General features: G+C 39.7%; 1 protein-coding gene across 2 annotated transcripts; it reads left to right on the top strand.

Annotated features, from left to right (window-relative positions):
• Positions 1 to 1,548: 1,548 nt before the first annotated feature.
• On the top strand, positions 1,549 to 22,788 carry pacsin2 (protein kinase C and casein kinase substrate in neurons 2). Of its 2 annotated transcripts, XM_030720195.1 has the most exons (11): positions 1,549 to 1,693; positions 10,127 to 10,218; positions 10,325 to 10,481; positions 10,743 to 10,978; positions 12,846 to 13,001; positions 13,143 to 13,318; positions 13,434 to 13,554; positions 17,245 to 17,375; positions 19,728 to 19,859; positions 20,859 to 21,040; positions 21,341 to 22,788. In XM_030720195.1, exons 2-11 carry the CDS (start codon positions 10,162 to 10,164, stop codon positions 21,451 to 21,453), a joined length of 1,461 nt encoding a protein of 486 aa, XP_030576055.1. In that variant the 5' UTR covers positions 1,549 to 1,693; positions 10,127 to 10,161; the 3' UTR covers positions 21,454 to 22,788. The 2 variants fall into 2 exon arrangements, with proteins under 2 accessions (XP_030576055.1, XP_030576056.1); XM_030720196.1 differs by lacking the exon at positions 19,728 to 19,859.
• The last annotated feature ends 353 nt before the right edge of the window (positions 22,789 to 23,141 follow it).

Genomic DNA, 23,141 nt, shown 5'->3' on the forward strand with positions numbered 1-23,141 from the left:
GAAGAGTAAGTTTTTGTGTTTCAACTTCCCATTTCTGAAAAGCCACCATGGTGTGTTTTTTTTTTATGATTTTTCATTGAGAATATTTTCTCATTCACTATTTGAATAAATATTTGTGAGAGGAAAAAACGTGTGCTTCCTCTGATCCCAAAGCATGGCATCTGGTTCACAGAGGTCATTGTGTGTCATTCTTTATTTTTTTCTATTTTTGGGAATATGCTCCACTATGGTAAGAGCTTTAATCAGTCCTTCAACTTAACATGAAATAACTAAGAAATGTTTTGTTTTCCAGTGGACATGTAGCAATCACTTGGCGGGTAATGCTGGATATCCTCAGCAGTGATTTATGAAGAACAGGGGCCAGCAGCACTAATTTATAATCGTAAGACATAATTAGCGAGTCCCCAAAAAACCAATCAAACAAAAAAAACCAGCAGCATATTTATGCTATTAATGACTCACTCAGTAACTATTGTTTTCAGTTATGACAACCTGGAGGGCCACAGACTTCTCCGTGGGAGACACTACCTTTACATAAATAGTAACCCAAAAAAGTTTTCTGGGGATGTGACGTCAGAAGGCGCGCCTCTCTATAGTTTGCATAAAGTTAATCAGCTTTAACTAGTCCCACATCGGAAATGATGTGATTTCAAAATAAAGTGTTTGACAACAGGACTATCGATAAACAATTACACCACTTATGTTGCTTGCATAGACTTTATCTGTGCTAAATAGCTTTTCACATTGTTTGGCACAAGAGCAATATTATATTTAGGCCACAAATCAGAGTTTTTCCTGGCTTAAAAAAGAATTTGAGGGGTAACTATTCACATACAGTAAGCATTTTTGGTCTACATATAGTTAAGGGAAAGTGTCTGCTTGCTTCTTTTTTGAGCAACAGACATGTATTTTAAGTTCATGTAAAAATATATAGATGGAATAAACGATTTGAAAAACAAAAATTAGAAATATATTTAGCTCTTCCTTGGTGGACCCCAATTTTTTTTTTAACATAAATAATCCTGCATATACACTTTGATTAATTTTTATGACACACAGTCTGTAACAATAAGCATTTTGCATACAGTTATTTCACAGTATATAATTTTTTTTTTCTTTTGATGTACTTCAGCTATGACTGTCTTTAAATCTAAGCTGAAGACACCTTTGTTCAAGGTTTTGGAAGTGGCTGATCTCTGGCTCTGTGGATGGAGGACAGGTTGTTCTATGATCTATGTAGAAATACTCTCAAGACAAGAAAAAGTTGTGCATTCAAAGTTATTTTTATGGAAAACAAACAAAAGAAATGGTCAAATTAATCTTTTTGTTTTGTATTTCATTAATTTATTACTTTTATTATTTTACATGAAATGTGTCCTTAATAAAGTCTGAATTTAACTGAATTTAATAAGCATAAAAGAGAGTCAGCATCGAGTCTCCTTCAGCTCTATGATCTATATGAGCCTCTTTGGATTATATAAATGTCACCGCCTGTGCTCGCAGTCTTATTCTGAAAATCTTGACCGGATGTGTAGGGTCGCTCTGCATATAGCTGACGGCTGTTTCGGTTAGTAGATCCATGGTGCTGCTGCTGAGCAGAAAATTAGCGAAAAGATTTGTAAATTTGGCACCACCGGGACCAGTAATTCTTCAGTGGAACATAAATCTTGTAAGAGGAATAAACGCGTTTAAGGTAAGTTTAGGTAGGCTTTTACGTTGTACAGTTTTAATAACTTTTTAATTGTAGGGGCTGTGGCTAATTCGCTAACGTTGGAGCTAACTGAGGGCTAACTTTATTAATTCGCAATGGAAGGAAGTTTGCTTTACGAAACCGAAAAGTGTCATTTAGTCGTAGGATAATGGCAGAACTAAAGTGATTTCAGGTGTGTCATGGGGTGTAAAAGTGAAGATGAACTAGATCACTACTAACTACTAATAATGTGACGATTGCAGTAACTTGGAGGTTTCGAGGAACTGAAGTAAGACTTAAGCCAGTACCATTAGGTGGTAGTTTACTAAATGTCACTGATAAATGTGGATTTTTTTTTTTTTTTTTAAATTGTAATAAAGCAGAGTCACTCAGCTGCTTTAAGATGTTTCACATTGGCTGTTTTCACGTTTTCGCAGTGAGAGACTGGTGCTGTAGTGATTAAAGGGCGGGGCAGGTTTCGCAAGTAAAGATAACCTCCCGGTCCTTGTCATAATATCCTGCATGCTGTTCTCTCAGCATTACATAATTTTGGCATTTTCCGTGGCGAAGCATGGATCGGTACTTGCTGCCTTATCGCGTCTGAGTTCTGCTGCATGCCCTCTGCTCAGCTCTGTTTGCTGCAGTGTCAGCTGGCTGCCAAGTTCAGTCCTCCTTCGCTCCTGTGCTACACGCATCCCGGGAAAAACTGTCTTTATCACTGAGCTTAGGGGACAAGAATATTTTTAAAACGAGGAACGGAGCATGATGACTGATAGCTTCCACTGATTCATGGCCATATCATGATCGCTACGAGTTTATCAGTCATCATACAGCTGGAGGATTTAGAGAACCTTGGGAAACCAAGGCGGAAATTTAAGGTCTCCGTGGTTTGTTTGTAGTTTTGTTGTCAGGGGAAAGCAGTAGTGAAAATGCACCTGGTTCCTTTTTCTTTTTTTTCTTGAGGGGGAGGAGACAGCCAAACTCATTGCTAAACTTAGAATGGGTATTCCAATTTAGACTGAAGAATCTGCTCTCCATTTTGAGGGATCTTTATTGGTGTATTAACATGAGGAAGTTGAAGGACTAGGAGCATGCAGAAATGATGAAACCAGCCCCATTGGAGCTGGAATTCAAAATAAACATTTTTTTTTTTATTTTTATAAATACTCCACTAAGTATAGGACATAACCAAACTCCCCCATGTGGCTGTGTGTTTTCAGTCATGGGAGAGCTCGGTTAAGAAGTGAAAAATGCCAGAGTTCACAGGCTGCAATAAGTATATCATTTTCTCAGTTTAATATTATTGCAAACTGAATGTATTTGGCTTTTAGGACAGTTGCTTTGACAAACAAATCAAATCATTCTTGTGTTCCCCAAAATCAACCATCCATCCATTGTCTTCCACTTCAGGTTCATCCAGTACATTCAGGAGTGAGTTAGGCCCAGACTTGGGTGTTCCTCATCATAAAGCTCTCCTTAGAAGGGCAACCTCAGCTCCCTGTTGGCCTGCCTGCACAGTGGGATGTCTGTGGGTGCAATTATTTCACAGGTTCAGCTACAAAACCTTGAGTTTTACATTGATCTTGTTGGCTGAAGGCTCTCTTTTAGTCATTTTGGTTCAAGCAGTAAACGACAAGCGAATTGTCACTTTTTAGGGCAGGAAATGTGCTGCTGAAAAGATGCATGTGTTGATTTGTGACAAACAAAATGAGCTTTGTAGTGAAACTTAATGTAAGACTAATCTATTTATTTATCCCACCCCCCCACCCCCACCCCCCACCCCCTTGGCCATTTTGTGTTCATTATTGGTGGATAATTGAGATTGAAATCTGATTAAATGCCCAGTCCTAATTCAGTTCAACATAATCCTTATTTTTCTTATACTAGGCCTTCTTGTAGCCACACATTTCAAATACTGTCTGAAACAAGCCACTTTAATTACTTTCCCTCTCCCTTTATGCCAATCTTCTCATTGGCTGCCCCTTGCAAACAGAAGGTTTGGGGCTTCTGTGCCCAAAACCAGAGCTGTGTGCCTGAGATGACTGTATTAGGGATATCCATTCTCACTGACGTGCTGTATAGCCAGGAGTAGAAAAACAATCCCATCGCATGAGCATTTACATTTTATGAATGACAGAAAATAGGGAAAAGGATTATGCCCCTTTTAATACTCCTGCACTTTAAATAAAACACTGTAAAAATTGTTGAATTTGCAAGAAGGGCTAGCAGATTAATTGTTTCCTGAAGAGTTTGCAAGATTGGGGCTTCCACAGGAAAACACACCAAATTATTGCCTGGTGGTGACGTAAGGATCTCCTCTTCCCTTTCATGTAATACTGAATTTCCTTCCATTATGTTCCTCTGCAGGCTTCTGGCATACCCTTTGGAAAGTGCCTGAAATTGTGGAATAAGTGCCATTGTGCACCCCCCACCCCCATCCACATAGCAACAGGGGAACTGATTAGTTATGGCTACAGTTAGTAGGGTGTTGATGGACCAATGGTTTGATTGTCTAGTGATCTAGAGCCTCTTAATTCTAGTTTAAAGCTCCAGCAGTGATCTCTAAAAGGGCTGCAGTTGCTTTAATGTAGATTTCACACAATTGAAAGGCCATTTTCCTTTAAGAGCAGCACTCCCGAGCAGCTGTTGAGCTCATGTGAGGAAAGGAGGGCAAAGTTGACTGACAGTGGAAAGAAATTAAAGGTCATGACCTGTGATTGCTGTGGATACTTCTGTCCTTAAATCATGTGTGCATAAGTGCAGAAAAAAAAACTACCCCCCCCCCCCCCCCCCACACACACACACACACACACACACACACACTTACTTTCTCTAGCAGTTTGGATTAAACAGTACCCACTTTCTCCACCACTAGGACATTGCAGCCATTTTTGTACAACAAATGAAGGGGAAAATGTGCCCAACCCCCCCCCCCCCCCCCCCCGCCCTGATAAGCAACTTTTATGTGAATATGACATTGACAATGTACAACTTAGTTTTTTTGTTTGTTTGTTTGTTTGTTTGTTTTTGTAACCTTGGGAAATTCTGCGGTCACTTTACTTTTTCAGACCACCTTAACAGTTTTTTTGTTTAACCTTCCAGCAAGTGTCTATATTGCCTTCATTTGTATCATTTTGCATATAAGGTGAATGAAGATGGTTAGTTACCAGATGTTCAGTCTATCTTCCACATAAAAATAAGCTACAGATCATCACAGCTGATCACAATTTCCTGGTTTGTTTACTGCTCATGGTCTGCGGGCTGTTAATGGCCCATGAAAATCCCTGAAGAGCTAGTGATCTGTTTAAAAATACAGCAAATGTGGTCATGCCTTTTCATTTAGGCAACACATGTAAGGTGTGGGTTCTTGATTACATTGACAGATATCCAACAAAGTTGCAAGGTCTTATTTATCAGGAAACAAAATCTGATACAGCAGCTCTCAGGATACCTCTTACTGCATGCATGCGTTTAGGTGGAGACAGAATGAGATTGTGACATTATTTGGGTGACACCTGTGCTGTTGATCCAGGTTTGAGGTAAAGTAACAGGTTGGTTTTACTAGTAAATGTTCATTTACAAAAAAAACAGCCATCGTGTCACAGATCTTCCATTTATGAAGTCTGTATGTCAAACCGCCTGGTTTACTTGGTCTGCTGGTGCTCTGATTATATCCCCAGTGACATAAACACAGCTTTAGGCATGCATATGCCTGTCAGCTCTGTGTGTGTGCTCATCACTGTGGTGTGTTTGTCCTGTTTCCTGCTCTTCTGCTTCATTCATTCATTCATTCATTACACAATGTCTATGACAGCCCTGTGGGCTGTGGGCTCCATGTTTATGTTCCCTGTGAGGAACATAAACATGGAGTTTGCTGCAGTTTGTTGCTGGTTTATGGAAACAAATATGTTCTCATAAATGAGTGCGCTTTGCTTAGTCATTTTTCCCACCATTTGCAGTAGTCACTGGGATCTTGTCTTTTTACAGACGTGACTCAGGTTTTCTCACTTCTTGCCAGCATATTACAGTAAGTTTTCATGTGCTTTTAATAACAGTCATCTTTTGCTATTCCTCAGCACTTGTCAATGTCCTGTTTTATGAAGGACTGCATAGCATTTTCGTCACTTCTGCTCATGTCCCACATAAAGAGACAGTGTCCCACATTTTGATTGGCTGTAGTGTTAAAGTGAATACTGCAGATGAGTACCTGATGAGTCTAGGTTTTAGCTTGTGGCTGAGAAGAAATCAGTGAAGTAAGTTAATTTGTCACTGTATTTTGCATTAGGGAATGTATGGTGTCGTGTGTCACGAAAGGTGTATCTTGCTCTGTGGATGCATCCCTTCTGAAACCTTATGGTGGTTATTAGATGAAACAGCAAATGACAGTAAATAGTTTTAATAGTTATCGGCATACAAAAAGGTAGTTGTTTTATACTTACTGTATTTACTTGCAAATGGCGCAGGGAAAGCTGCATTTGAATAAAGTGCTGTATCTGTCTGTTTATTTCAGCAAAAGTAAACCCAAACCTAATGTCTCACATTTTAATTTGTTGGAATCTGGTCACCCTATGTGCAGTCAACATCTGCTGTTTGAACCATTCCCAAATAAAGAAACTAAGACTGTTCTCCAAACAGCCAACCTGACAGGTGTTCTACAAAGCAAGATTAATGGGTTGGCAAGCTATGTCACTCATGAATATTATCTTTTCACCGTAGGAGCTCACGCAGCACACTAACCTTTTTCCAATTTAAAATCAGCTGTAAGTGCCAGTTAACTGATTCTTTCTCCAGCAACATGCTATCAATGCTATATGTGGATTATTATTATTATTATTATTATTATTATTATTATCATCATCTACTGAAAATCTTAATCTTGTACATGCAAAACGTGTTGATCCATTGCATGGAAGGAAACTGCTTTAAAGTTATAGTAGTGCAAACTGTGCATTGTAATGTCCAAGCATTGGTCTTTCCTGAAAGAAAATTCTACAGGATTATTAGAAAATTATAAAAAAATATTTAAAAAAAATATGAGAGTTGTATTTGCAAATGTAGACACTCACCAAAGACTCCTTTTTCAAATGTGGAAAAATGCTGGAAGTTGCATGAATTCAAATGGCTTTAGATTTTTCTGCAGAATTGCTGTTTTGTGTTGGCTTTTTCCTTTTTGTTTTTTTGGTTTTTTTGTTTGTGTGTTTTTATCATTTGTGGCTCCTTAAGTATCAGGCACGTGGTACTTATGCAGTAAGAGTAAAATGTGTCAAAACTTTCTTTTATGTGGGCACACACAGAGCCTGAGTTTTAAAAAAGGGAAGAAAAAGTTGATCATTGTAGATCCTGTTATCTCTCACTGGCTTTTGGGTTTTCAGTCCAGGTAATGCAAAGAGAGCCTGGCTGTTGTGTTGAATTTGCTTTGTAGGACAGCCTTCTGGTCTGTGCCAAAACTGGTGTGTTTTGTAAAATGGGTTAGATGAGTAGTGACAGTGTGGGAATTTGCTTAACATGCCAATGCTCATTTCAGGCACTGAGGAATGCAGTTGTTCACTTCTATCTTAAGGCTGTTGTCAGTAATGAAATTCCACCATGCTTAGTACATACACTTATCAGCCTTTAGTGATTATGTAATTTCTAAGCCTGTAATCTAAGGCAATCTGTAGCCTTGATTAAATCATGTGTTTAAAGACTTGTTGTTCATATTCACTTCAAATTGAAATGATAAACACAATATCTCTACTTTACAGTCTCCGATTATTTATTTTTTCCCTTGTGCATGGCAACACAGAGTGTTGAATTTTCAAGCATTCCCCTGCAGAGTGACAGACTGACTGGACTTCAGACCCCGGCTTAGTCAACACTATTGTTTACAATTCTGGCTCAAGCTGCATTCAATTGTTTAACGCAGTCCCCACCATGTCCTTCAGATCCAAGGGCGTGCAGAGGTTTGTTCCAATGAAGGAATTCATCAGTCTTTGTGGTAGTTTAAGTTTCTCTTGGCTGTGTAACAGATTTTCTGTTAGTCCTTGTTTTAATTTTAAATGGGGGTACTAGAACAATCACCTGCTACAATGTCTTGGTATCCTGAGAATCAGTTATATAGTTTAACTTGAATTTTTATATCCATAATGCCACATGATCATATCAAGAGAACAGCACATGCCCCTTCATGCTAGGAAATTGGCTGCTGTTAGTTTTGTTGTGGAGATGATTTGTGTCTGTTTGAGGTTTAACTGACTGGATGCTCATCAGTTATGACTTCTGGCTTGTCTCTTTTGAGATTTTGGTAATCTATACCTGCGCACATGCTTATGGAGGTTTGAGGCAACAGGAAACTTGGGAGTTTTGCACTTTGTCTCATGTCTAATCAGTCAAGTCTATTATGAGCCTTGAGAGCCCAAGGTTACATTTCTTCTTTAGTCCCTGGTATAAAAGCCAAACTCTGTGTGTGTGTGTGTGTGTGTGTGTGTGTGTGTGTGTGTGTGTGTGTGAGACCGCTGAACCCAGCGATTCTTAAATTTAGCTGGTTCAGTTTTTAAACACACTAAAGGAGTCAGTTGATATTAAAGGGGAAGATCATTTCCAACTTTGTATTTTTGTATTTGACCAGGTTTGAAAAGCCGGTGGGTGAGGCTTCTGTGCTCATAGCCAGGCTGTCTGTCTGAAACAACCATACAAGAATATTCACTCACTGACATGCAGAGCTAAGAGTAGAAAGAAAAAAATCTGCACGTAGCTCAATTGCACATATGCTGATGTCATTTTTAACTTTGACCAGATTTAATGAGGATCTATCGTGTGTGAGAGAATATGTATGTATGAATGATAGAAAATTTTACTTGTGGGGTGTGCAATAGGTCCCCTTTTTAATGTGATTTAGCAAGTACTGTGCTTAACAATAATCCACTGTATGGAATTGGGACAATTGTGATAACTGTAAATTTGAGACAAAATGCTCTACAACCACAGCTGTCTGTTATTAAAGCTCTTATGAGTCAATTCAAGCATGTGCTTTTTCTCTAGAAATGGTGATACACAACATCTCTGTGTGTGTGTGTGTGTGTGTGTGTGTGTGTGTGTGTGTGTGTGTGTGTGTGTGTGTGTGTGTGTGTGTGTGTGTGTGTGTGTGTATTGGCTGTTGGACTGCCATAACTTCACAGTTTAAGAGAAAATTGTTCATTTGCCTTCCTGGCCTGTGGTAACCACAATGCTACCCTCTGTCCAAAGTCCTGCACTAGAGGCCACGGGCCACTGGCCATTGAACAGACGCAGAGCAGTGGGCTTCATCTTCTCACTGTCTCACTCAGCTGAAAGAGGCCCTGTGTATTCATACTTGGCACTAAACTGTATCTTGTCTGATCCAGTCGGAAGTAGACAAGTCTGAATTGGGGGTGAGAGTTTTATTAGATTTAAAAGGTTAAATTGTTTTTTGTTTTTTTTTTGTTTTTTTTAAAGTAAAACTGACTGTTTTAACAACAAATCTTTACCAAAAAAAAAAAATGGAGGAACTCTAAAGCCTTTTTTATTTAGCCACTTAGAGACTTGAATTTACTGTGTAAACTGATTCTGATTTATTGAAAACCTCAAATTTCTAGACTGCGACTGAAGACGAGCTGTCCTGGGTGAAAGTTTAAATGCATTCTGAAGGAGCCACTTGAAGCATTTGCATCCTGTTGATACTTGCAAAGTGTCAGCTGAGGTCTGTCTCAGTTCAATTTAACTCAGATCTGAAAATGTACACAAGCTGCTCTGTTAGAATGAGGAGAGTCTTCAAGCTGATGATGGGAGGAGAGGAGTGAGAAATTTAGCAGAGAGGAATGAGGGGAAGAATAAACAGACTGTTTTTTGGGGGCTGTGGAGTTTGAAATGCTGGACGCGAGGACTGAAGCGTAACAGAGCACCAACTGTCGTACTAGTCCGACGGAAACGGAAGCTGCCCGCTGTGTGCCTCTTGATGGTTTCTTTCTTTCTGCTATAATAGAGACTCAGTGCTCTGAGTAGCTGTTGTGGTTTCAGCTTGTCATATGTGTGTCTCTAGGCAGCAACCCACCTGCTGCCTAGAGATTATCAAACCAGATCAGTCTGACAGAATGATGTTGACTTCGTGCTGTTGTCTTTCAGCTGGTTTCATAATGCATGTAGGAAAGGCAAATGTGAGATGGTGCTTAAATTTTATATTTATCTATCTTTGACTACACTAGTTTACACAAAGCCTTAAACTTGCTACTAAATTAAAGCAAACTTCAGACGATATGACCTGCTTTTAAAATTATAGCACAAAGTATAAGATTATCACACTGCTTGTCTATTTTACTTTCAAATGATTTTGGGGGTGGGAGCAGTTGGATTTATGGGTTTATGTTCCCTACCATCATGAATTTGTCAATCTACGTGAAAGCTGTGTAGGTTCAATTCTCACCACCTTTTTTTAAATTAAAGGACCTACACACTAAGTGCAGCTTTGGGCAGCAGCCATGTCAGGCACCTATGATGACTCCATGATCGACGTCTCCAGTGACAGTTTCTGGGAGGTGAGATGCATCGTCTTTTCACTGTTCTACAGTCTTGAAATAAGTTGTATCAACTGCAGGTGTTTACTTCCCATACATCAACCAGTTTTTATTTTCTGGTTCTCAGGTTGGAAACTACAAGCGCACAGTGAGACGGGTAGACGATGGCAGTCGGCTCTGCACAGACCTCATGAACTGCATTCATGAGCGGGCACGTATTGAAAAGGCCTACGCACAGCAGCTCACAGAATGGGGAAAGCGTTGGCGGCAACTTATAGAGAAGGGTAGGAATATTTTAAAATCACATTAAAATTGTACATAGTAGTCTTAATTTTCATAGCTGGTATTGTTTCTTTTATTCAGAGATTGCGCTTTGCCATCTTGGGTAAAATTAAATGTATATCAGAACAATTTGCTGAGGCATAGTGACCACCCCCCCCCCCCCCCCCCCCCCCCCCCCCCAAAAAAAAAAACAAAAAACAAAAAAAAAAAAAAACACACACACACACACAAAGAACCTAACTGGTAAATAACTCTGTCCTCAGGTCCTCAGTATGGCACTTTGGAGCGAGCGTGGGCTGCTCTATGTACCGAGGCAGAGAAAGTGAGCGAGCTTCACATGGAGGTGAAGGCAGCATTGATGGGAGAAGACTATGAGAAGCTGAAGAACTGGCAGAGAGAGTCTTATCACAAACAGATGATCGGTGGCTTCAAAGAGACTAAAGAGGCTGAGGATGGCTTCCGCAAGGCTCAGAAACCCTGGGCTAAGAAACTCAAAGAGGTGTGAATTTCAGACCACTTGTGAATATTTGATTTCAGTTAGGAAATGTCATGAGTAGTATAAGCTGTGCTTTAAACTATAAACATTTTAGTCTGTCCCACACATCACCTTATTCTCATTAAATTTTGGTTCTCCTAGTTGTGTGGTCTGCACCCTGAAAGACAGCCTAACAAGCTACCAAACAAGGAAACTTGAGGCTGACAGTTGAAAGTATTCCTCACTGGTAGCTACTTCAATCTTGCACCTTGAAGTTGAGGAAAACTTTAATTTGGTGCTATCCCACTTCACATTTACAGCAGTAATTTTGCCTGTTTTCACTTAGTTTCCAAATGTCTTTCTGTGGTCACCACATCACTGTAAACTGGCTAAAGACTTCTTGCCTGCTTCAGGACTCTGAGATGGTTATATATTGGTTACACAATTCCAATACAATTAAGACATGTTAAAATGTCTGGAGCTTGATGCACTCTCCAGTTTGCCACTTTATCTAAACAGAGACCACAAGGAAGTAATTTATCATCTTGGTAATCACAGCTATGACTTTCACCCCTCAGTTCTCAAGATTACACTTGACTGGCTCATTTGCTTTTCTTTCCATGACTACCTGCACACTAAACAGCACAAGCACAGTTGTATCTGCTTAGTGTTGATCTTGAATGTTATTGCCTGGCATCAGCAACAGAGTTATCCTGTCTGCCTTTTGATTGTTGGTAGTAGGGAAGGAAATGCTGAGGGTGCACAGGGAGACCTCTTGGGTCAAATTGAGGTCTCTAAATTCCCTACTGCTGCTTTTATTTTAGCAGCCTGTTTACTTGTCAGAACCCGCCTCCCTTTATTTTTCTGGGCATATTTATGAGTGCCTGCCCATTCAAAGCCGCAGAGCATGTTGCAACCTGCAACCTTCACGCCCCCACCCCCACTTCCTGGGAGTATGATGTCAACAAGGGATGGTGACAATCCCGGTCTGCCATTGAACAGAGCCGTTTTGGGATGGTGATTTATTGATTGACCGACCAGACAGGCAAGGACAAGCAGTGTACGGCAGAGAGGAAATGAGGCTAATTAGCCACATAGTTGACATGGTGGTATATCAGTAACAGACCTGCCCTCTAAATTGGATACAGTATTTGACTAGTAGGCCTGAGCTGTTTGTTGTTTTGTTTTGTTTTTTTTTTTTATTTTTATTTTAAAGTTGACTTAAATGTTTCACTTATAGAAACAAAGGAACACAAAAGCTTGTTATAGCAAAGGAGAGTAGGCTCTTGCTCTTGTATTGAGCCATCTAGTCTCCACATTATTTGCTCAGTGGGACATATCTGCTCTTTCCCAAATCACAATTGGCCCTGCTCAAGACAGACTCCACATACACCCACAGTAGGAATTCCTCAATTCTTATCTGAAGAGTTTAAATTTAATGGTGATACAGTCATAAATGAATCACATGTAAAATTTATCAATGTTCACATGTTGCTGTACACTCACGACTTGTTGACTCTATGTAGTGTCATGCATTATGCACTTGTATAAACAATATGCATCTGGAAATGAACCCAGTGATTACAAATAAAAGTACTGTGTTTTTATGATTGAACATATACAGTCGTCAGTTTTACATAAATGTGAAGGCAGCCACAATTATAAACATATTTAGGCAATGAAACAACATGATACTGGCTTGAATACTTTCCTGGAAAACTTCCAGTAACTTAAGACTGAGTAATGAGATGATTGATCTTTAAAATGCAGTCCTCAGTCAGGCAGCAGTCTGTGACAGCTCTTTCTACACTGTCTCACATTGTTCTAAGTTACTTGGTTACACAATACTGGTGCCATTTCCTTTATTTAATTTTAAACATGAAACCTGCAGGTGGAGACTTTGAAGAAGGTGTACCACACTGCCTGCAAGGAAGAGAAGCTGGCAACCAGCAGGGAGACTAACAGCAAACTGGAGAGCAACAACAACCCTGAAGTCCAAAAGAAACTCCAGGAAAAGGTGGAGAAGTGTCAGCAGGAGGTGCAAAAGGTAAGATGACCATATTCCCAAAATGTGTGAATCCCACTGTTTTTTTTTTTTTTTTTTTGGTTTTTTTTTTGGTTTTTTTTGTTTGTTTGTTTTGTTTTTTAAATAATGTGTTGCTTCACTTCTTGCTTTCCTCCCCCTCAGACTAAAGAACGCTATGAGAAATCCCTTCAGGAGCTTGAAAAACTGAACCCTCAGTACATGGAGAACATGGAGCAAGTATTTGAACAGTGGCAGCAATTTGAAGACAAACGCATTTGCTTTTTCAAAGAGGTGCTGCTGGAAGTTAAGCAGCACCTGGACCTCTCATCCAATCACAGGTTAGAAATAACACAACATCCAGGGATATCATTTCAGAAAGACAGATGTGGGAGAAGTTTGAGCTTTCAATAATTACACCCAAAATGTATTTCTTGCCTTGTGTTGTCACTGTAGATATCGGGAAGTTTACCAAACACTGGAAGACACAATCTCTGGTACTGATGCTGAAGAGGACCTAAAATGGTTCCGGTCCAATCATGGTCCTGGAATGCCAATGAACTGGCCCCAGTTTGAGGTAATGTACTAAAGACAAGATTTACACTAATGCACAAGTGTATATTGCATAGGGAAGAGTTGTGCCTTGATGGGAGGAATGACTAGAGGTTTCCAGATTGTGTCTGATTGATATGAAAACTTTGTCACCCTATTTGAGTGCTGTCACTCTAAAGAGTGGGTGGTTGCAGCTGACTTCATAAGATGAAGATGTACAGCAATAGCAGTTATATATTATTTAGAAGGGTAATGAAGAATGAATTCAAGTACTTAAGAGATGCTGGTGCTGAGATCCAGCTGTAATAACCATAGGTCTGGAGAAATGGAAGATGTCTGAAGGGGAAAAACCTCAAGGGCAGCACTGCCACAGCTTTTTTGCCAGACAGGTTTAGCCCGAGCGAGAGTTATAGCCTTCTGTCACTTGTCATTGAGGTATACTTTTGGCAACAGCAGTGGAAGCAAATCCATCCTCAGCAGGGATGTAATTCATGTTCTTTTCCCAATAGGAGGTAACATAAGAAAAAGAAGACTGTAAAGTTGCATGCACTTCCACCTGTACGATTTATAGTGCTCTTGAGTACTCTTGCAGGCAGAGTTGTTCCAGTGAGGCAACTTCTTCCACCTTTTCTGTCTGAGCAGTGCTTTGTTTTGGAAGATTTTTATTTCTGTAAAAATGAATAGATCTCCTCTGACGACTTCACAACTTAAACACAGCTACACTCAAAAATATAAACACACACATTCAGAAGGTTAAGTTAAAATGATCTATCCCTTAACATGCCCATGCACTCCAGGAGGAATGGCACATCTCACAGGCCACTTTTGGCAATCCGGTGAGGTCTATGTGCTGCAGATGCATGACACCAACAGTGGACGCGCTCGGTATTGAGTGCTGTGAACTCTGATCGCTGAAATGATACTGAGTGTGTACACAAACTGTTGTGCTTACACATTGATTAGTTATGCGATGAAATAGAGAAATTTTCGTGTTTTTTTTATATTTTGAGTGTATTTATGAGCTATTAAACTAAACATAGCACACTTGTGTCTTAATTTTCCTGCAAGCTAGTGAATGTCTTTATTGTGCAGCTGTTTCTACAACATGATTTAGCATTAAATGGCATTATCTGCATTAACCCTGTTGTACCCCTTTCCCCATATTTGGCAGACTTTGGACCGGTCTCATCCTCGTCCCTCTAAGAGAAGGTCCATTGTAGTGAGTTCGGCATGAGAGGGCTGTTCTGTCAAAACAGCCATGGGGGAGATTGTTTATTCCCACTAACCTCATTCCTCGTGTGTGTGTGTGTGTGTGTGTGTGTGTGTGTGTGTGTGTGTGTGTGTGTGTGTGTGTGTAACTTCAACTCAGGTTGCCCCAGAAGACGTCAATTGAGACAAAATTTAATGAAGTATATGCAGGCAATGGCTTTGTCTTTATATCTTTAGTAATAAAGGTTCATGTAACTTCTGCTTCCTGTACCTGTTTAACAGTGGGACACTGGCATACTTTTTCCTGGATATCAGAATTGCTATAATTACTCTGACCCCTCAGAGTTCTAACACTTGAACTCAGTGCAGTCCCTGAGGCATTAGCAAAGTTCATGTGAACTCTGCAGTATGTCACATGATGCTGTGTCATGGAAGACCTTTGGTTTTAAACGTTTGAGAGGCCTCATAAATCAGAGGGGTCAGACAAACATTTCAAGATCTGAAGTTATGCTTGCTATATTATCTATATATACAGGTACTGGTCATAAAATTAGAATATCATGAAAAAGTTGATTTTATTTAAGTAATTCCATTCAAAAAGTGAAACTTGTATATTATATTCATTGATTACACACAGACCGATATATTTCAAATGTTTATTTCTTTTAATTTTGATGATAACTGAAAACTGATAAACCCCAAATTCAGTATCTCAGAAAATTAGAATATTTTGAAAAGGTTCAATATTGAAAACACCTAGTGCCACACTCTAATCAGCTAATTAACTCCAAACACCTGCAAAGGCCTTTAAATGGTCTCTGAGTCTAGTTGTGTAGGCTACACAATCATGGGGAAGACTGCTGACTTGACAGTTGTCCAAAAGACGACCACTGACACCTTGCACAAGGAGGGCAAGACACAAAAGGTCATTGCTAAAGAGGCTGGCTGTTCACAGAGCTCTGTGTCCAAGCACATTAATAGAGAGGCGAAGGGAAGGAAAAGATGTGGTAGAAAAAAAGTGTACAAGCAATAGAGAGAACTGCACCCTGGAGAGGATTGTGAAACAAAACCCATTCCAAACCGTGGGGGAGATTCACAAAGAGTGGACTGCAGCTGGAGTCAGTGCTTCAAGAACCACCACGCACAGACTTATGCAGACATGGATTTCAGCTGTCGCAGTCCTTGTGTCAAGCCGCTCTTGAACAAGAGACGGTGTCAGAAGCGTCTCACCTGGACTAAAGACAAAAAGGACTGGACTGCTGCTGAGTACTCCAAAGTTATGTTCTCAGATGAAAGTAAATTTTGCATTTCCTTTGGAAATCCAAGGTTCCAGAGTCTGGAGGAAGAGAAGAGAGGCACAGAATCCACATTGCTTGAGGTACAGTGTGAAGTTTCCACAGTCAGTGATGGTTTGGGGTGCCATGTTATCTGCTGCTGTTGGTCCACTGTGTTTTCCGAGGTCCAAGGTCAATGCAGCCGTATACCGGAAGTTTTAGAGCACTTCATGCTTCCTGCTGCTGACCAACTTTATGGAGATGCAGATTTCATTTTCCAACAGGACTTGGCACCTGCACACAGTGCCAAAGCTACCAGTACCTGTTTTAAGGACCATGGTATCCCTGTTCTTAATTGACCGGCAAACTCTCCTGACCTTAATCCCATAGAAAATCTATGGGCTTTTGTGAAGAGGAAGATGTGATACACCAGACCCAACAATTCAGAAGAGCTGAAGACCACTATCAGAGCAACCTGGGCTCTCATAACACCTGAGCAGTGCCACAGACTGATCGACTCCATGCCACGCCGCATTGCTGCAGCAATCCAGGCAAAAGGAGCCCCAACTAAGTATTGAGTGCTGTACATGCTCATACTTTTCATGTTCATACTTTTCAGTTGGTCAACATTTCTAAAAATCCTGGGTTTTTTTGTATTGGTCTTAAGTACTGATCTTCTGAGATACTGAATTTGGGGTTTTCATTATTTGTCAGTTATAATCATCAAAATTAAAAGAAATAAACATTTGAAATATCAGGTCTGTGTGAAATGAATGAATGAATGAATGAATGAATGAATATAATATACAAGTTTCACTTTTTGAATGGAATTACTTAAATAAATCAAGTTTTTTGTGATATCCTAATTTTATGACCAGCACCTGTACATCTGAGAATAAAATGATTGTCACATGATTGAAATTCCTCTTGGTTGAGGTAAAAATCTGTTGCAGTTTCTTTCAGCAGGTGCAATACATGTTTGTGTATCTTAGGTAATCCTTCTCGCACTGTGCAGTATAAACGGGCATGCATGCACAGTTGTAAAATCCAGAATCAGTGATTCAGCTTGAGAAATGTTCATCTGATCAGGGACTTTACTTTGTGTGTAATACTGTGCTTGTGTTCTCCCTCTACTAGCTGAGAGGCTCATTTTTGACTGGACAGTCTCGCTCGGCCAGGTTTGGCACAATTGTAAGGTTAATTTTTAATTGTCACATTTTAATGTCTAACAGGACTGGTCCGTAGACTTGAACCGCACCTTGAGCAGACGAGAAAAGAAGAAGCCATCGGAGGGCATCACATTGACAGGCATCAGTCCAGCTGGGTCAGACCAGCCTGTTCAGCCTGCCAAGACCAGCAGCAGGTAGATATCTGATCATTCCGTGGCTCATGTTTTCAGTCTATATCAAACATGCCGAGTTTGCTTTAATTTGCGTACAAATATTCATCCAAACTCTCCACATTAGAGATGGTGCCGCACCCCACGCATGGCATTTTCCTTTTAATGAATGCCTGTTAAACTACAGCCGTCCCCATGGAAACAGTAAACATTTTTGATAGATTGTTGGGATGAAGTTATCCTCGGGACTGAAGTCTGGCGCATGCCGAAAGTGCTGTGGAAACATTACTCACTCCCACGTGTCTGCACGTGCTTTATACTGTAGGCATTCATGCTGGTACTGGAAAGTTGAAAGGCGGCCACATTAAAGCTATTTTTAAGACCTCTGTGCTTGAAGCAGGTGTTTTTATTAACAAAAGATTAAAACAAACGTGAGCTAACATGTTTTAGCTTGTACTGTAGTTCAGACTTTAAGATTTAGGCCCTCTGCTTATCTTTCAGTTTATGATAGCTCATTAGAGGTTTGAATCATCTAATGAAATAATGGATTTAAAATCCCACGATCAAAGTTTAATGTCTGTCCATTTTTAGTAATGTGAAATAATCTTTCCAAACCAATAAGATGAGACTGTAACTGTCCTTGCAGAGACATTTGTCATGGGTGTTGTGGCAACAGCAAAGTAGACAGTGTTTGTCATGGAAATGACAACAAAAGGCAAATTTAGCTAAAATCTATAAAAAGGAAATCAGTTGCATTATTTGCGTGTTAATGATTTTTGATTGGCCTGTGGGTTTTTTTTTTTTTTTCTCTTTTTTTTTCTTTTGGGGGGGGGTGTAACTCTTCATTCCTTTGTAGCTCAGTAATGATCTCTTAATTTAATGTGCAAACACCTGCTGTTTGCACTTTTCAAGCAGGAAGGCGTGTGTAGAGGAGTTAACAAAGGGAATGCCAAGCATGGAAAGTATTTGACCTCTGACCACTACCATTACACTTGCTGCAACTCCCCCAAACTGTATACTACATATTGTTTTCTCTCCTTCTTTCTGTGCACCTGTGTGGACATTTAGTACATTTTTCAGTTCTGAACTCTGGTGACACGTTGCTTTTGAGCCGGTGTCAATCTTGTCTTTCCTTTTTAAAAAGTCAATTTTGAATTGTAACACTCCTAGGGATTGCTGACAGTTCATGGTTATGAGGTCAACTTTGGATAGTTTAACTCAGTTGCATTGTGGCAGATTCCCACTGCAGAACGGTTTGCTGTAATAATGCCACAGGCTTAACTGGGAGAGCATGGCATGACTATGCAAACAAAGGTGTTCAGTTCTCCACTTTGAGCCAACTGATAGCTGCTTCTGTAGATCTTCCAATAATTCTGTAAGTGGAGAGTAGAAACCCTGTTTTTCCTGTTTAAACAAATACTACACAAGGCCTTCAACCTGTGTCAAAGTCACAATAGCAAAAAGTAAACAACCCTCATGTGACTTCTTCACAAGACCTTTTTTATAAACACTTAAAAACTCCACAACTGGCAATTAAGGGCTCAGGAGGGTCTCATTGATGTTTTTGGTAGCTTTGTTAATTATGACATGCAGCACTTTTAAGTGCCAAATGAGTCTCATTGTTGTAATGTTCCCTTTTCTGTCTGTCTCTAGTCTAATACCTCGTTGATGTCACTCATGCTAATTTCATATAAATAAATGCAATAATTACTGGGTCATTCAGCTGTCCTAAAACTTGTGACCTCACCCCTCTTACCATTGCTGCATGTGCAATTGTTGGAGCACTGAGTCCTTGATTTAACAGAGGCAGGCATCTGTAGCCATCAGCTGTCAACAGTTAATTTGTAATTCTATGACATGATTAAATTCTAAAACAGACTTTCAGCTTGCTGTATTTCATCTAGTTTGAGAGGAAACTACCCTTCACTCCCTCCTGCGCTCTGTTTTCAGGCTTTAGAAAATGTAGCCCATGAGGGGAGAAACTTGGGCCAATCAGACAGCTCTGCTGTAAAAGCAGGCACACAGGGCACGCCCCTTTAGATGGTGGAAAGTGATTCAGTGGTGGAAGATCCTACAGGAAACGTTGCAGTATTTTCCCACACTACAAAAAAATCTTAAATTGAGTAAAAAGCCCATATGGTTGAGGCTTTGAGCAGAGACATGGACTCACAAATTCAGCAAGACAAAGTTTTCAAACACTCAACTTCCTACTCTACCTTGAAGATTTGTACATCACAGACATAACTCTGTACAGTCTCCTTATATTGGACTAAAATATCAATGTTGCTGCTTCTTCTTCCTCTTAAGTAAATCCCAGGTGTGTATTTATGCATGTGTGTGCATGTCAACATCTCTCACTGTGTCCCATATTGTCAGCCTGACTGTACCAAAAACTGCACCTGCTGGCTCAAACCCGTTTGAAGATGATGAAGATGAAGTGGAGGAGACGGCCGTGGAGCAGGAGACCACTGTCAACCACACCGTTGTGAATAAAGAGGAAATAAAAACGTTGGTGAACAGAAGAAAACACTCACCTGCAGCATTTTCTGTTTCTACCTTTTGCTCCGCGGATCGTCGTTGGTGTCGCGTCTCATGCCTTTTCTTTGTATCTGTTACTTTTTCTTCCCACTTTGTGTTCTTCTCTTCCTCAGGTGTCATGCTGTTGTGTTGCTCTGCATGGTCATTGAATGGCATTGCACACAAAGTCCACGTATCTGTCCTCCTTTCCTAACAGTTTCATGTCTTGCAGAACATTAAATGTCATGCGCATGGAGGCGCATGCTTCTGCTGTGGGAAATCCATGGTTTCTTTTACAGTCAGACAATTAAAAGGCTCTTGAAACAAGCTGTATCAACTCTATGTGAATAAAAAAAGGAGTCATACCTAATGGGAGGGTAGGGGATCCAAAAGTAGTATTGAAACTATAAACTCTTCTGACTGTAAATTTATTTGTTTCAGTTTTTTTTTTTTTTTTCCTCTCTAAGCCAAGTTCTGTCTGATGTTTAGGTGGCTCCCTCTGCTGGCTGTCCAAGTTAAAACTCCAATCATGCATTCGCAACTATGATTTGTCTTGCTTTGCTGTGTTGGCTTTTTTTTTTTTTTTTTTTTTCTCATACATTGTTATATTTTGTTCTGTTTTGGGTGTGTGTTTGGTTTGTTTTGTTTGTTTGTTTGTTTGTTTTGGCCTTGCCCTCCTCCATTTGTGTGCAGTGCACCTTTAACTTCAAGCTGTTCTCTAAGTGGCATCAAAGCAGTTTTGAAATTATTTATCCTGCCTCAACTAAATGCTTGCCTTGTAGTCTTCCAGTTATTTGGACTGACCCAAAAGGAGAATGTTTGTTTTCTGGATTTGGAGATGCATTTTTATGCTTTTGGGTTTCCACTCTTTTTATTTCCCTTTTTAACTATAAATTCGTCCACCTGGCATGCTGCGTTTTTCCTTGTTGATGTGGGGGAAATACCAGGTTTTTATTCATTTTACTAAAGGATTTATTTGTGTCTGTCCAGTGCAAGCAGTATGGAGAAGACTCCAGACTGGTCAGATGAGGACACAGTTGGTAACCCTTTCTCAGCCAACGGTGAGGGTAATCCATTTGAGGAAGAGCCTGCCTCTCCAGTCATATCTGTGCCTGTCAGAGCTCTCTACGACTACGAGGGACAGGAGCAGGATGAACTGAGCTTCAAAGCAGGTACATAACAAAAACTGTCTTAATCACTGTCGTCAAAGCCATTTTAGTTCATGGTCCGCATACAGCCCAGTTTGGCCTCAAGTGGGCCAGACCAGTGAGATTTAGAAGATTTTTAAATTCTTTGTACTCTGGTGTTCCCTTGGTGTTAAACCTGCTGTTTTGTCTAAACAAATTTAGATTTAACAAATTTAGAGGGGTGTACCCCTCTAAATTTGTTAACTGAACAAATATGTTCTCCAAATACTCTACTCAAGGTTTTTTTTTTTCCGTTTTCCTCCTAACCCCCCCCCTTTCCACCAGGTGAGGAATTTACCAAAATTGGTGAAGAAGATGATCAGGGCTGGTGCAAAGGCAGGCTCAAGGATGGACAAACGGGCCTCTATCCTGCTAACTATGTGGAAGACATCCAGTAATGAATTGCCACTGATGAAACAAATGTGAAGAATGAAGAAGAATGTGTTTTATGAAACTTGACATTATCAACCCTCTTCTCCTTGTTTGAGGACTGGTTTGGAGTTGGAGAACATAGAGGTTGGAGAGCTTAGGACCACTTTAGTCACTTCTTATCCGGGGATTAAGTGGAAATTAACCGCAAGTTTCCAGATGATTTCAGGAAGATCTGAAAAGGCTTGCTGTCAGTGTAAGCTGTTACTTAGAATCCCATTTATGCTGTTACAGAAATAGCTATTCAAGTATATACTAGATGAGACTGAATGACATGTATGTGTGAATTTGTGTATAATTTAAACAAAACACTGGGATGACAGCCTGACATAGTCTTGCATGCAAAACACAGCCTTAATATGAAAGCCAGTTTTTAATTCATTAAGGGAATTGAACCTTTTTATAACCATAATTTACCATTTCTGCCAATAGAATCCAGTCCATAAATGTTTTATTAATTGGCCTTTAATGAGATTTTGAGCTTTGTTTTAAATTTAGCATTTAGATTCTCTCATTCCTTTCAGGGTCTTTTTTTTTTTTTTTTTTTCTTTCTTTTAAATATATAAATAAGGAATGGTAAATCCTCACTCACATCGCCTGCATCTATATTCATGGGTAGACTTACTTAAGTCACTCCAGCTGAATGTTTATCCACTGATTGTATTTTCTCACTCATTGATTGTTCACTTTTACTGCAGCCACTGATCCAATCCCTCCCCATCTGAAAACCCCTTCTCATGCCTTTCTCACACATCTGATTGTAGTGGGGTTTTGTTTTGTTTTTTCTTTTCCCCATGCAACACTGAGTTTATAAGAATTCTCACTTGAATCTTCTATTTAGTTCTCTCACTCCTTGTCACGTGCCAGGTTATGGGAGAATATTTTATTGTTTATAAGATATATTTCATGTATATAGCAACGAAACCACAGACAAGTATCGTATTGCATACATGGATGTAAATTAAGCATATTAGAACAAATCATTCTGATTGGAGGTTATACAGTTAGAGATTAATTTGTCACAAGTGCTTTTGTTGCTGGAATGCTGTGATCACAAATCAGTTCATGTACATTAATTGAATGTTTATGGCAAATATCCAACTGTTCTTGCTATATTTAGATCAGAAGGTCAGAGGAGTCGAACTAAGCACCAAGGAATGAGAAGGAATAATTAAATTTTCTTCGAGATTTTCTGTTGACTTATGACATTTCACAACCTTCATGCAGTTTGGAGTAATGAGCTACATATTTTTTCACAAATGCAACTCATAAATGCACCAATAAAATCTTACTTTTGATGCCTAGAGCAGAAGCGGAACAGACTTTTTTGTTTTGTAAGTCAGTGAGGTGAGATGTTTATGTTGCCAGAAAAACGCAACAACAGTCATACTTGCACAGGAAGGTTTGTAAATGTCCCACATCACAATAAATGAATTTACTGAGGAGAATTTTTTTTTTCTGTTTATATTTTCACTGAAGTCCCTGAGATACTCACTGGCTGCAAAGAGAACCAGAAGAACAAAGTTTTTCAGTTATATTTTTGATCGGTATTTTATTTGTCGCTGGGGAGAATTTCATTATTTCTGCATGTATGTGCAGGTACTGATGAGCCTAGATACCCAACTCAAACTGTATTCTAGTGGTGTAATAAAATAAT

The sequence above is a fragment of the Archocentrus centrarchus genome, chromosome 23 (assembly GCF_007364275.1).
Source record: "Archocentrus centrarchus isolate MPI-CPG fArcCen1 chromosome 23, fArcCen1, whole genome shotgun sequence".
NCBI classification, from domain to species: Eukaryota; Metazoa; Chordata; class Actinopteri; order Cichliformes; family Cichlidae; genus Archocentrus; species Archocentrus centrarchus.